General features: G+C 40.0%; 1 protein-coding gene across 1 annotated transcript in view; it reads left to right on the top strand.

Annotated features, from left to right (window-relative positions):
• Positions 1 to 15,341, top strand: part of LOC101653524 (serine/threonine-protein kinase TNNI3K) — a 354,136-nt gene that overhangs the window by 192,851 nt on the left and 145,944 nt on the right. Inside the window, 8 exon segments of the mRNA XM_045291740.1 lie at positions 6,764 to 6,793; positions 6,796 to 6,849; positions 7,356 to 7,412; positions 8,348 to 8,440; positions 8,523 to 8,580; positions 8,704 to 8,798; positions 8,801 to 8,897; positions 9,675 to 9,779. Coding sequence (XP_045147675.1) covers positions 6,764 to 6,793; positions 6,796 to 6,849; positions 7,356 to 7,412; positions 8,348 to 8,440; positions 8,523 to 8,580; positions 8,704 to 8,798; positions 8,801 to 8,897; positions 9,675 to 9,779 — 589 coding nt within the window.

The raw sequence follows: 15,341 nt of genomic DNA, 5'->3' as shown, positions 1-15,341 counted from the left end.
TTCTGTGTAAAGCTCCACATTTAGGGAACTCCTCTTCCAGCCCGGTTTTAGGTTTGTTTCTCCAGAAAAGCAAGACCAGTAACATATATATATCCAGAAAGGGGTTTATAAAGTAGTAGAGTTGGGAAAATCCTATCCAAGTCTAGAAAGGTGCCAAGTTTGTGGTTCTGGTGTTAGACGGAGATGCCTCTTGACCCACGTGGCTGTGGGACTGTTGAAGCCATGAGGAGCGGCGTGGTCCCAAGTTGGTGGCTGCAGAAATGGATGAATCCGAGTCCAGCAAGTCAGGTTGCGCCTGGAAGGCAAACACATCCAAGATGGACATGTCAGATGACAGGCCTCTGATGGTCTCCAGAATTGACAGGCAACATGGAAGCCTGACGTCCAAAGAACTGGAGGCCCAGGAGTCAAGTGTAGAAGCCAGATCCAGCCAAAAGTAGGCAAGTTTCTTTAGTGTCCACTTAAACTAGAATTAGATTCCACCCCAAAAGAGACGTTCTTTCAATTGTATCAGGACTGTGGCCTAAATAAAGGAGTTAGATCCCACTTTATTTTTACATCTGATTGGTTGCTCACAGGATACCCCATTATGGAGTTGATTACACTTTGTTAGGTCACATCATGGGGATTACAAGGCCTCAGCGGCCAAACCACAGAGAACACTTGGCCAGCCAAGTTGACATAAAACCTAGCCGCCTCAAACACTGTATCAGACAGTGTTTTGTTATGAGCCATAAGGTTTTCACGGTTTCATTTTGGAGGTAGGTTGTGAAGGCTCCTTTCACAGTCTTAGTCTGGAAACTCTACTGAAGTCTCTTTACCATTGTTGACCCTACTGGTATTCGACACACCAGTGCTATGGCTTCAAGCATTGAGTCAAGTTGTAAGCTACCAAACTGCTAATCAGTGATGGGACAAACAAAGTGAAGTTAAAAAAATGCCTTGGCTTCTGAAATGGATATCAAAGCTTCATGTTCTCTACCAAGTCTTGTACTAAGGAGTTTCAAGGACCATAAAGTCAGGAGACTGTCTTAGAATTAGTGTCATTTGTCATTTAACTCTACATCTACTATTATCCCTGATCAATATGCATTGAGGGTGAGCATTCATTGCTTTGAAGATGAAATGCTGGAGGATATAGGGACAACTTTATAGGGAAAAATCCTCTTGAATAATTACGAAATCTCTGCACATGACCAACATGTTGATATCAAACACCCCAGATCTCACACTCTTCATCAAAGCCGTATGCTTTAAAATCAATAACTATCCCTAATGTAGAAAGCAAAGAAGTCTTAAGGGGAAAATATACCAAATATAGAGAGTAGTGGAACACAGGAAGAAGACAAGTCAAAAGGAAAACATGGGATTTAGGCAATACAGTCAGAGATGGAACAGTGAGAACAAGAAATGAAAGTGACTTCCAGCTGGCAGAGAGCTGACTTTGCCAGAACGCCCATGCACTTCAACGAATGGTACTATTGCAGTGCAAATCATTGTTATAGCTCCATTAGGCTAATAACATAGCAACCTTGAATTTGGGTAAAATACTTGGAAGTATGTAGTAAATACGCAGGTACAGGAAAACATTTCTCTTAATTAGTGGAAGTTTGATTATCTCTGGACATGCTCCATTAGTGTGTCTTGGTTATCTGAGTGTATCCATTATCAGGAGTTTGGCTTAACAAGCTAATTTAGCAAGCTCATCAATATATTTTTCTGCTTAACTCCTTGTGGCCACATATCAGGAAACCAGGCCCAGTGCATACAATTTGGTAGCTTGTCAGAGGAGTCCTAGTGGATGTGAATATCTCATACGTGGGCGCCTCAGCCCACAGTGAGCAGGAGGTGGAAAATCGGGCTGAGTTGCCATCCAGGTCTGAGGGGGCCTCTTAGTATTTCCCTGGCCCTCGTGCTTATCATCAGCCAGGTCCCATGGATTCATTAGGCTCTTGATGAAAAGCAACCCAAAGAACACTGCCAGCAAATGGTGCCGCGTGCTGGCGGAACATGGAGACTGCTCAGAGCAAGGGGAGCCGAGAGAGCTGCTGAAATGAAAGGTAGCATCCAGGGTGTGATCACAGACTCGCATAAGCGTTCAGGGTTCAGGACACAGTGTGCTGCTTGTTTAGGGAAAGCCTGGAGCCCTTTCGATTGTTAGCCGAAATCAATTGTACAGAAGGCCCTGAGAGGCGAGGAGGCGGGCTCTCTGATTTAATCTTTGTTGTGCTTGGGTAAATGCTAAGGGTTTGGATTGCTTTCTTTCTTGGAGGGGCATTTTCCATGGAAAACCAGAAGGAAACATACAAAAAACAACTAGTCTCAAATATGTAAAGGCCCAAGTGAGTAAAAGAAAGGATTCAAATTCACCCAGATTCCATTAAAGTGGGGGCTCAGGCAGAGTGGAGGGCATCAAAGTCGCTAAGCCTGTAGATCTAGCAGTGGGACAGACACAGGTGTATTTCAATTCCAGAGGGATGTTTGTTGTTATCCTGAGCCCAAGGATCATCAGGCGAAGAAAGAGATGCTCAGCGGGAAGGGGCACCAGATGTAAGCAAGGCTCATCCTCGTCGATGGTCTCACAAACGGGGTGAGGTAGGAGAATACTGGCTCCCCACAGGTGTTTAAGGGGAAGTAAGACCACAGATGAAATGGAGGCTACCGATGTTACTCATTGTGGGTTTCGACTCCTAGGGACCTAAAGGAGAGGGTCGAATTCTCTTCTAGGGTGTGGAGGTTAAACATCTTTACAAAAGCAGGCTGTCAAATATTTCTCCCTGAGAGCAGTGGTTGGGTTGGCACTGCCAACCTGCGTGCGTAATCACTGTGTCTCTAGGGAGAATCTTACTGGATTTGAGAGAGACTCTCCCGATTATCTAGGTAGGCCCAATGTAATCATGAAGATTCTAGTAACTAGAAGACAGAAACAAAAAGAAGCTAGACCACTGGTTCTCAACCTTCCTAATACAGTTCCTCTTGTTGTGGTGACCCCCAACCATAAAATTATTTTCATGCCTGCTTCATAACTGTAATTTTGCTACTGTTATGAATCATAATGTAAATATCTCATATGCAGGATGTATTTTCATTGTTACAAATTAAACATAATTAAAGCATAGTGATTAATCACAAAAACAATATGTACTATATATTGTGAAATATTTATTTCTAATTACAAATAAATGAAATTTTGTCTTGAAGCATGGTGTAGCTTGGGTAACAGTCTTCAAGCCGGGTACTCGTATGTGGGTGTATCTGCATGTGAGCGGACCCGCCTAGAGAGAGATAGAGGAGCGGTGTCTCGGTTCCTAAGATCATCCAAAATATGTGATTTCCGATGGTCTAAGGCTATCCCTGTGAAAGGGTCATTCAAACCCCCAAAAGGGTGATGACCCACAGGTTGGGAACCGCTGAGCAAGAGCGATGCGATTGATGGGAGAAGGACTAAGCCATAACGAAGAGAGGTACAGGTCAAGGAATGCTAGACAACGACAAGGAAATAGATGATTCCAGACGGACCATAGTCCTGCCAACACCTTTGTATTAGCTCAGTGCCACCCACGGTGGACTTCAGAACTGTGAGGAAATATAAATCACTGAATCTGGTAAGAGCGGTAACTGAAAACAAAAATGCTGCATGTTTAGAAAATGCATCTGAGGTTTCAAAATGAGTTTCCAAGTTCATTGACATTCAGAGAGTCACGTAGTAAAAGGGTAGGAAGAAAGCAGGGATAAGATCCAAAAGAAGCATATATCTAACAGATAGCACTGTTAGATATATTACACACATTGTCTCAAAAAATCTTTTTAACAGTCATGTATCTTTTTGAGGATATATGATTAGTTCCAATCGATGTGACTCACTGTGACCCTATGGGACAGGCTCAAATGCCCCTGTGAGTTTCCAAGACTGGAATTCTTTATGGGAGTAGAAACAGATGGTTTCAAACTGCTGACCTTGCAGCTAGTAGCCCAAGTAACCACTCTGCTACCATGGCTCCTATCTATTGATGAGGATTATTTTTTAAAGTAAAACTAATTATGCTCTTCACCTAATTAAAATCCTCTTGTGGCTCCATATCTTGCCAACTCCAAAGTTCAAAATCCTATTCAAAATATGTAAAGTTTTATGTAATTTTACAGTAGAGATATGCCAGTCATGAATAGAAATCTATAAATGATAAGGGGATGGAAACTAGTTGTGAATCCTGGATTATGTTTTCCTAAAAAGGTTCTAACAATTGTAATTTCAATTTCTTTTCTTCTTTCCTGGGTGTTACATTTAGAAACATTTCAGATACGAGTGTTGTTGCTGGGCATCTTGACACGATTCTGATTCATGTAACAACCCGATAGGGCAGAATTTTCTTAGCAGGGATCTTTCCGGAAGCTGCGTGCCATATCATTCTCCCTTGGAGTCAAGGGTGAGTTTGAATTGCCAACATTTTCATTACAGTTGGTCATTTATTCCTTTGTTCCACTGGCTCCTAATCCTACCTCTAGATTTTGCATGCACTGTTGATTTAATTTTTATTTTGAAGGAAGGAGGAGATAAGCAAGTTATCTTTTAACTTATGCTCTAAATTAGCAAGGTAGTTTCTGAACCAATGTTAGCTTATGGCTCTTTCCTATTGGGTTAGCACTTAGGCTTTTTCAGCTTCTAAATTTTGCCATTTTGAAAATGAGTGTTGTTACCGTTCACAAGTCTCTTGACAAGGTCTCCAAGGTTGAGTTTATCTTCCTCTTACTTAAATTAACTTCAGCCGATTACATCGATGGTGTTAGCATAAAGTCATATCAACATTCCGCTATCTTGTCAATCACGGTTATATTCAAAGGGACATTAATTTTTTTGAAAAGTCACAATAATAAAGCCCTACTGTCAATGAAGTTATAGAAGATGAAGATAGATTGATTTCTCAGGCAGATAGCAGTCTAGGGTGGATATTTCTGGTCAACTCTGGCTTTGGGGGATTGTTCAGCCTAGAGAATGTGCAAAAAAAGGATGAGAAGGCTTTAATGCTTCTTGGAAGACTTAACCAGGAAGTGACATCACTTCTTACATTCTCCTTTTGAGAATTAGTCACAAAGCCCCAAAAAGGAATGAGGAAATGCTGCCCCTGGATGGACTGCCATTCACAGAAACACAATTCCCCTGAGAAAGGGGAGTCACAAATACCTGTGGATAGCTTGAAACCTTCAGCCACAAAATCACGTTTTAAGTGCCTTCCAAGCAGAAGGCCTTAGCCCCCAGCACTGCGTCGAACAATCTTCTGCTAGTTTTCATAAGGGTTCCAGTGACTAAGCCCTCAGAACTGGACCGCCTGCCCCATTTTTCAGGACTGTATCTGACAACGTTCTGCTACTAGTCAGAAGGTTTTCAATGGCTAATTCCTCACAAGCAGACAGTCGGCTGCTTTTTGAAGTTTAGACACTCCACTGAAATTTGTTCTCCTCAGGCGACCCTTCCGATATTTAATTTTGGGGGTAATGTCTGTAGTGTACACTCCCTTTGGAAACCAGCTGCCATCAAGTCAATCCCTCTTTCTCGCCATATGTCATACGTCTCAGTAAAATTGTTCTCTGTAGGGTTTTTTTGTGGCCAATTTTTCAATAATAGAGGGCCTAGCCATTCTTCTGAGGCACGTCTATTTATACATCTATTATCTATTAACAGTTGTGTGCTATTTACATCTCCTAGAGATTCCTATGCTCCCAAACCACATAAAAGGTATTCTCTTAGAAAGTCAGTTTTCATATACCTCCTCCTGGGAGTCTGGTGGGTTATGAGTGATGCTACTAGCAACAGATCCGCAGTCTGGGATCACCAGCTATTCTGCAGGAGAAAGACAATGCTTTCTGTTCCTGTAAAGATTTACTTCCTTGGGAACACACGCTGCTAGTTTTCCTATTGGAGAGTTATGAGTTGGAATCAACTCAATGGCAGTGGATTACTCCTTATTTATCCATGACCACATTATGTGACATATTACATTTATGGTAATAGTATATAATCTATTATTTGATGATTGAGGGTATTGAAAGCACACATCTGAAGTTATGAATGCCAAGATCTGAGGCAAGAACAATGGTAGTAATGAGTGTAAAGGTTATGTGTCAACTTGACTTTGCCATGATTCTCAGTGCTTTGGGAGTAATGTGATAATGTAGTCATCATCCATTTGTATCAGATGAAGTCATCCTCCATGCTTGTATAATACTGATTTCTACATAATGGCCTGGTCTTTAAAGCCTAGCAGTGTGGAGAAATGCGTAGTTGATATAATTATTTGGTTAATATCTCTCTTCCTCATTGACTGTAAGCTTCTTGAAGGCAGAACGACTGTTGCTATATTCATTGTTTTCTCACTTCTCAACAAAACACATCGCATAGTGCTTGGCACATAGCAGATTTAATACATGATTTTGCACAAATGAACGAATGAATAAAAGTAAAGCTGGTCCTCATTATTTGCAATTATTATGTCTCGTAGAGAGTCATTTAGTAAATATCAAGCAAGCCTAGTTTGACCTCATTGAGATTTTTTTTTGCAGTAAGTATTTTAAGTAAATAGAGGAACTCACAACAAAGGAATCTGTTAGTAATGAGGAATAATTATACTAAGTTCCAATGTCAGTAAATTATCTCTTAAGGTACTTCCTATGTTGTAAGCTATCTTTAGTTGTTAAAAAAAAATAGGTAGCATGCTGAATAAGAGAAATAAAAATTAAGACCCTTTCTCCTTTTCCTCTTTCCACAAAGGACATGATGCAATTGTCACCCTCCTGAAACATTTAAGAGACCGCAGGATGAATTGCCCTGTAATGAGTATTCTCAGCCAGGAGGAGGTACCCTCTTCTCACTCAGTTTTCATTGCTAGTGTAATTTTATGCCTAATGGTAGACCAGTGTTCTGCTATCACCATTCTATGGCTAGTGGGGAGGCCATACGGTCAATTGCCTTTATTTATTTATTTTTTAAGAAAAGGTTTGCTTGGCTGAGACTGAATGCAAGGAAACCTCCATAGAGTTCTTTTCTAATTCACAAATCTGCTATTTCTCTGCTCGTGACCAGCAAGAACTGGAAAGCTGAGAGCAATCATTGCTTTTTCAGGCCCCAGAGTGCTCATATCCAGGCACAAATGAAATCTATGGCATCTCCTAGCCACTGACTTAAACAAACATCTTCTTCCACACTTTGCTGTACATTTTCAGCAGCCACACGACAGACCTGTCCTTTAGGCTATAGTTTTACTTGGTTGTCTTTAAGTATTGTGTTGCTTTTTAAAGGTTGAACTTTTAAATATTCATAAATCATTGCTACTCTTAACTCTATCATTTCATTGTATTTCTAGATGGCTCCTATGTATCTGTCCCAGCTTCCTTAGGAAAGATTAAAAGTATGACAAAAGGTAATTTTACAGAAGGGCAATTGTTAAAAATAGCATTAGCAAGGATAACTATCTCCTCAGATCTGGCAACTTTCTATTATATTTCACATATTACTAATGTTGGGTATTTTTTCTAGCATAAACACTCTTATCATTGGACCTTTCCATAATTAACCTTACCTGCTGTGTTATTTTGCGTATGCCCTCACAGTAAATGGGGTATAATTACTGAGAATTTCACATGATGATTAAAGAAATATTTTATTTCTGTAACATTTCTCAATATTTTATTGTTTTATAAAATGTAAATTACAAAGATTACTATTCATTTGAGAAAAGTTGAGACTAGTTTGCCTAGAACACATATTTGAAAAATTAAATAATACTTCAAGAGATTACAAATAAATGATAATTGTAAACTTTTGAATGAATGCTGCATAAAAATGGTTTGGTCAGGAAGGTAAAAAACATAATTCAAGTAATTTATATTTAACTACTTGCAATTTAAAGTCTTTTAAAATTATTTTGGGGGCTTGGATATCTCTTCTGAATAATTTATAAGCTTATGGCCTGTCATTTGATTTTCATGTCCTTAAGGTTTAGTTTCTGATTATTTGGTTAAGAATACTATGATAGGTTGAAGGGATTGACCAGTTGTAAGTGTGTGGTAAAGTTCAGGCTAGCTGTCATCAGGCAAACTGAGTATTCATAGGTGGGGCATAAAACTTCATCCCTAATAATCAAGGTCAGGTGATGGAGACAGAGAGCACACTTTTAAGGGATGGGGTTTTAGTATCTCCATGTACTTAATTAAAATGGGAAAACTAAGTGTTTCCAGGGAATTGTTGGTTAAGTAAAATGTGCATGCGTATGCACATGAGTACGCATGTGCGTGAGGATGTACACATCCGCATTATGTGCTCATTTCAATGACAAACACCAATTGCTGCTTACAGAGAAAGCAGACGGTCTCTTTCTCAGGGCTGGGCTGCCCGCACATGTCCATCTTCAGCTCTCAGAAATTGAGTTCCATGAGATTATTGGCTCAGGTAACCTAAGAAAATATGTGTCCGCTTTAGTTCAATGAGTCCAAAATGGCATATGTTTCCTAATTTATTTTAAATATTGTAGGTTCCTTTGGAAAAGTATACAAAGGACAGTGCAGACATAAAATCGTGGCTATAAAATGGTAAGCCAGCAAATGAGGTAATTCAGCTTCTAGGTGGGTGTGTAACCTCTGAGAAATATCTCAAAGGAGCCTCTTGTCTTGATCCACATACTAACTGAGAATTCCCACTGCTGCTGTTCCCAGTTGTCGCGCCAACACCTACTGCTCCAAGTCAGATGTGGACACGTTTTGCCAGGAGGTGTCGATTCTCTGCCGACTCAGTCATCCCTGTGTAATTCAGTTGTGGGTGCTTGCTTGAATGACCCCAGTCAGTTTGCCATTGTCACTCAGTACATCTCAGGAGGTTCTCTCTTCTCCCTTCTACACGAGCAGAAGAGGTATGGATTCTCTCTTGCGATTGGTCATTTGTTTGGCCTTTGGAGTTAACCTTGAACCACCTTAGAGGTTTACAGCTTATATGAATCTTCACTATCTGAAATTTCTGAGTCTTACAAAGTGGGGCATTTTAAAGATGGTTAAGCGTTGCATTTTGAATATAGTTAATACATTATGCCCAATAATCATGTTTTAATAAATGTGGCTGCTTCTTTGCTTTCTTAACAAGAATTCAGTTGAGGGTAACAAATCCCAAGGGATTTAAGTTAGTAACTGGTGTTCATAATTATCAGGCTAAATTTCACATACCAATAATGCAGATATATGTAATATTGGAATAAAATAATTTCCAGGGGTTGCAGCATATATTAATTCTTTTTAAAAAAAGAATGCACTTACCTAAGTCTTCTTTGAATTCACTTCCTAGATTTATGCACACAGTAATGACAATGCAATTTCATTCTGTCATTTATTAAAGTAGATTCCATTTTTATGCAACAATAAAAGAATTAAGTATAATATTACAAATAATATAAAATCAAGTGGACTGTTTTAAACATAGGGATTGATATCCCAAGTAGATCTGTAATTAAAGATTATCTGATGTAGAAAAGCTGTTTTCCAGATTTGTTGAGTTTATAGCCTAATTTTCAACAAAGCGTGTGCACACACACACACAACACCCTGGAATGAAAACACAGATACCATTTGATTTAATTTAGAAACATGGTATTGGCTTTGACCATTTTGTCCTCATTAAATCTATTTTTATGTTCTAGGTTTCTTTACTTTCAGTCTAAATTAATTATTGCAGTCGATGTTGCCAAAGGTATGGAGTACCTTCACAACCTGACACAGCCAATTATACACCGGGACCTGAACAGGTAGTCTGTTTTCCTTAATAAACTTAGAATTGTGCAACTGTCTCCAAACCTTTGACAGATTTCAGTGGAGATACATCTAAGATTTATTGCAGACAAGGTTTATCTACATACTCTAGGGGTTGTCAAAAATGTAGGCCATAGAAAATTTTGCCATTGACTTTCTCAGGAATCAAAAGCTATATATCAACCCTTCAGGGTTATTTCAGATATATGAATAATGTTCAGAAAGATATCTGAAAGATTCGCCAGCTAGCTCAGTCCAAGATCCGAAAGGCCCGAACAAGGACTGAGCTCTGTGACTATTCTAGAGTGCCTATTTCATACAAAGTGGGATAGGAGAGAAGGACCTGCTATAAACTTACCTGAAACACTACTTTTATGATGCCATTTTGCTGTTTTTGCATTAGTAAATTGAGCTCAAACACAGCAGCACATTTACCTAGTTTATGACAGCAGAGGATTTCCTGTAAAATAAAGGCTTGGAATAAACATAGAGCTAGCGTGCTCCAATAGTTGTTCCCCAAGGGGTAGGGCAATATATGAAACAGGGCATTTTAGTTCTAGACAGACTACTGGGCAAAGAGCTCTGTTTACTTATTTACCATTTTTGACTGCCCAAGAGTGGGAATCCCTGACACCCTCAGTGGAATCCCAAAGGTTGTGTTAATCTTGTTTAAGAAACACATCAGATTATTTTATATAAATGATATTCAGCACATGCATGATTGTCAAGAAGGTCCATGTGAATCCTACACAGATTTTTTAATACAACTTGCATAGTTCTGAAGCTACTATTAGTGAACTCATTCAATCATTCATTGAACATCTATCTGAGCATCAACTCTATTTAAAGCTTTCTACTTGTCATGATAGATCTTGCAAAGTGGAATTGCCATAGATTATGTTAAGCAATTTTTCTTGTTCTAATATAGGGGGAAAAACATAAATATATTTTAAGATATAAAGTAAGTTGGGAAGCTGATATCACAGAGTTCAAGAAGGAAGGGAATATTTTTAAATCAATTGTGGTAACAATTGTACAATATTGCCTGATGTAATTGAACAATGGAGTGATATGATATCTGTAAAAGAAAGTAAAATTTCTGTAAAAGAAATAGAAACTACCTATAAAATGTTAGAAAGAATAATATTATTTACTTCTGAGGACTTAGAGACAATATTGTGGAATTTAGAAGCTGTGTCGTGGAAAACGTGACATTTGAATATTGTCCTGAGGAATTGGAGGAAGAGTGATTTGGACTTAGGTAACTGTAAGAAAGGCGTGGAAGTGGTGTCCTACCTCCTGTGACTCCATAAAGCAGATGGAGAATTAAACTCAACCTCAGCCCAATGCTGATTCTGATGAGGAGTGAAATCAGATATGCCTCCAGGTTTCTATACTTTTTACCACTTCTGACACCAGCTACTCCCCCACCCCCATGGCACTCCTTACATAATTTCTAGTTACAATAATGTACTACAATGGTCACTTGGAAATTGCAAATTATAGACCAATATCACTGATATTACATGCAATTAAATAATCCTGAAGCTCATCCGACACGACTGCAGAAGTGCACAAGTTCAGCTGGATTCAAAAGAGGACAGGAAACCAAGGGCACCATAGTTGAGTCAGATGGATCTTGGCTGGAAGCAGAGAATGGTTCACTTGTGTTTTATGGACTATGCGAAGGCACTGGACTGTGTGGATTTTCACAGAGAACGGGAGTTCCAGAACACTTGATGTGCTCGTGTGGAACTTCTACATGGATCAAGAAGCAGTTGCTCAGACAGAACACGGGAATACTGTAGAGATTAACATCAGGAAAGGTGTGTGTCAGGGTTGTATCCTCTCATCATATTCATTCACTCTGTATGTGGTGTAAACCAACCGAGATGCTGGATGATATGAAGAAGAATTCAGCATAAGTTTTGGAGAAAGGTTTACTAACAACTTGTGATATGCAGATGGCACAACCTTGCATGATGAAACTGAGGAGAATTTGAAGCACTAGCTGATAACGATCAGGTATTGAGCCTTCAGTATGGATCACAACTCACTGTAAGAAAACACAAGTCTTCCCGACTGGATCAGTGGGTCACACCAAGATATATGGAGGAAAAGGTGGACGTTGTCAAGGATTTTTTTTTTTCTTGCTTGGATCCACAGTCAATACTCCTGGCAGTCAGGAGATCAACTGACATATGACCATGGGTAAATCTGCTGCGTAAGACCTCTTCAAAGTTTTGAAAAGAATAGCTATGACTGTGAGGACTGAGATGTGCCTGACCCAAGCCATGGTATGTTCAATTGCCTCATATGTGTTTGACAGTTGAATATTGGATAAGGAAGACTGAAAAAAAATTGATGTGTTTGAACTATTATGTTGGCACAGAATATAGAAAGTACCATGGACTGCCAAAAGAACAAACAGATATTTCTTGGAAAAAGTATAGCCAGTAGGCTTCTTAGAGGCCAGGATGGTGAGATTTGTCTCATAGATTGGGACATACCACCAGGAGGTCCAGTCCCTGGAGAAGGGCATCATGCTGAAGTAGCGGGGCATCAGAAAAGAAGGCCCTTGACAAGGTGGAGTGACACAGTGGCTGCAGCATGGGCTCAGGCCTAGGACCCAGGGTGAGGATGGCGCAGGACCCACAGTGCTGCATTCTGTTGTACAATGGTCACCAGGAGTGGCAACCCACTCAAAGGCTCCTAACACAACAACCCAGAACTCATGTACAATTCACACAATTTTAAGATACATTATCATTCAAGATAAGAAATATCCAAGTTACAGTTCTTTGGTTAGGACAGTTTGTTCTCTACCTTGTTCACAGGGAGACCTTGCTCTGGCTTAGGTCCTTTGGCCTGGTCTTGGCTCTGCTTGGGCAGTGTTACAAAGCTGTTTTAGCACAGCTGATATATCCCCAAGAGAATTCCTTTCTACCATAAATCTCAGCTCTTGACACTCAGCTCCATCCCCCTCGGGTCAGCAAATCTGGCTTCTCAAAGTAAGTGTCTGGAGGCACCCTACTTCACAAATGAGCCCTCATGTATGAGAGCAGATATTCTCATCTTCTCCAGCCGAGTGGCTTAGGCATTGATCTTGTGATTAACAATCCAGCATTCTACCCCATAGCACCAGGGCTCTTTCAAGGGATAGATCGCTTACTGCCAATTCAGTTCTGATTCATAGTCCTTGGTAGAACTGCCTCTGTAGATTTCTCTCCTTTCTTTCTTTCTTTCACTTAAAAAAAATAATTTTATTGAGGGCTCTTACATTTCTTATAACATTCCAAACATCAATTGTATCAAGCATATTTGTACATTTGTCATTATCATTTTCTAAACTTTTACTTTCTATTTGAGACCTTGGTATTAGCTCCTCTTTTTCCCTCCCTCCCCCCTCTCACCCTTGTGAGCCCTTGATAAATTAGAAACTATTATTTTCATATCTTACACTGACCGCTGTCTCCCCCCACCCATGTTTCTGCTGTTCATCTCCCTGGGGGATGGGGTGGTGATTATATGTTGATCATTGCGATTGGTTCCCCATTCCTCCCCTTCTTCCCTCCCCCACTTTCCCCTTACCCTCCTGGTATTGCTACTCCCATTTCTGTTCCCGAGGAATTTATCTGACCTGGATTCCATGTGTCATGAACCCTTACCTGTACCAGTGTACATGCCCTGTTCTAGCAGAACTGAAGGCAGGACTGGGGTCATGATGGTGGGGGGTGAGGAAGCTTCCAAGAACCAGAGGGATAGTATGTGTTTCATTGGTGGGATACTGCGCCCAGGCTGACTCATCCCTTCTGTGTGATCCTTTTGTGGGACAATGTCCTGTTGTCTACAGATGGGTGTTGGGCCTCTGATCTGACCCCCCGGGTTCTCAACAACATGCTTTCTGTTTGTTTGTGTGTTTATTACTCTATCCATAGCTTTGTTTCCTAGAACTTTCCTCTGTTTCCCTTTCCCTTTCTTCTGCCCCATCATCGTGTTCGCCCTTCTTCTGCCTCTCAGGCACTCCTCTCAGCTAGATTGCTGTAGCTACACCACCACTGGAATCTCTGTGTTCTACTCATTGTTGCTTTTAATTCCCTCCTTTCCCCTGCCTTTCTCCCCTCAAGTGCCTCTGGTCCATTGCTTTCTCCTTGAGCTTGCTTCCCATGCCTATCTTATATTGGTTGGCAAAACAACAATAACAAACAAAAGAGAAAGAGGGGGGAAAGACTGAATAAAAAGAGAAAAACAGCAAAAATAAGAAAATAAAGCAGTAACTCCCACCCTCCCCCAAAGAAAAAATGAAAAAGCATACATAATTATAGGTCTGTCTGCTGACTTTTATGACTATCTCCCCACTGGTCCTGGGGGTTCCGGAAACTGCACTTCCTAGCCTGAAGTCTATGTTTGGGGCTCCTCAGGGATTTTGTGGCTTGGCTTTGCTCTTGTTGCTGATCTGTTATGTTCCCTTCTTGATTTGCCCCATTGTGGGGGTGGTAAGACCAGACTCGCTCCCCATCATGTGTTCCCAGTATTGTCCTCTGTAACTGTTTTTGGGAGTAGAAAGTTTCATCTTTCTCCCTTAGGGATTAGATAGAAGTTAGACAACTTAGAGGTTAGAAAACTAAAGATATATGATGATGAACCTACTGCCATTGCGTCATGGCTGACTCAGCAACCTGCTGTGGTTTTCCTAGACTAACTGTTTACTGCAGTAGAATGCCCAGTATTTCTCCAGCAGAGTGATGGTGGTTTTGAACTGCTGACCACTGGGATCACAGCCCAACATGTAACCACTAAACTCTCAGTATATATATGCATATGCATTGACAAAAATAGTTTTTGTCTTCGTATGTGAATGTATGTAGCATATATAGTGTATGAAGAGAAAAATTAGGAAAGAATTGTAGAAAAATGCATTGGGATAAAAGCACAGCAATCAGTGACTACCAGAATGAAGTAGTCAAGGCTTTTTATAGAAACAAGAAGGTAGTGCTGAGAATGTCTGCACTGGAAATGACAAGTTTGGAGTTATGAGAAAATAAATCTGTATAAAAGATCACCTTGAAGCCATCGAAATGAGAAGTAATGAAAAGCAGAATTTCACTATTAGCAGTGGCAATGAAAGAATGAGACAGGTATTAGAGATAAGAGAGATAAAATAAAGCAAATGTGAAAGTGGATGAATATTAAATATTGGAAGCAGACATAGGTAGGACTTAATCTATTTAAAATCATTTGCTAACTTTCAAATAAAAGTTATTCACTGTTAGCTTTTAGTTCTATCTTTTAACTCTCTTCTCAAAGAATGGCATTTGTTTCTGAATTTCAGTAACAAATTTTACAAAACAGGAAAAGGTGAAAATAGCAAATTAACATATAGCAAACTGGTTATTTGTGAGTTTGGGGAACATCGTCTTGTCACTCCAATCAACTGTGTGTGTGCTGTCAAAACCATGGATGATTCTCAGTTTTTCTCAGGTTCTAACCCTTCACAAGTGGGAGAGTTAAAGATGTGTTTTGATTTCCTTGGAGTAGATGAGAGTTCTAGTCACCAG

Source organism: Echinops telfairi, unplaced genomic scaffold (genome assembly GCF_000313985.2).
Source record: "Echinops telfairi isolate 266 unplaced genomic scaffold, ASM31398v2 ScPeMD7_443;HRSCAF=831, whole genome shotgun sequence".
NCBI lineage: Eukaryota > Metazoa > Chordata > Mammalia > Afrosoricida > Tenrecidae > Echinops > Echinops telfairi.
This window is presented reverse-complemented; position numbering and strand designations above follow the sequence as displayed.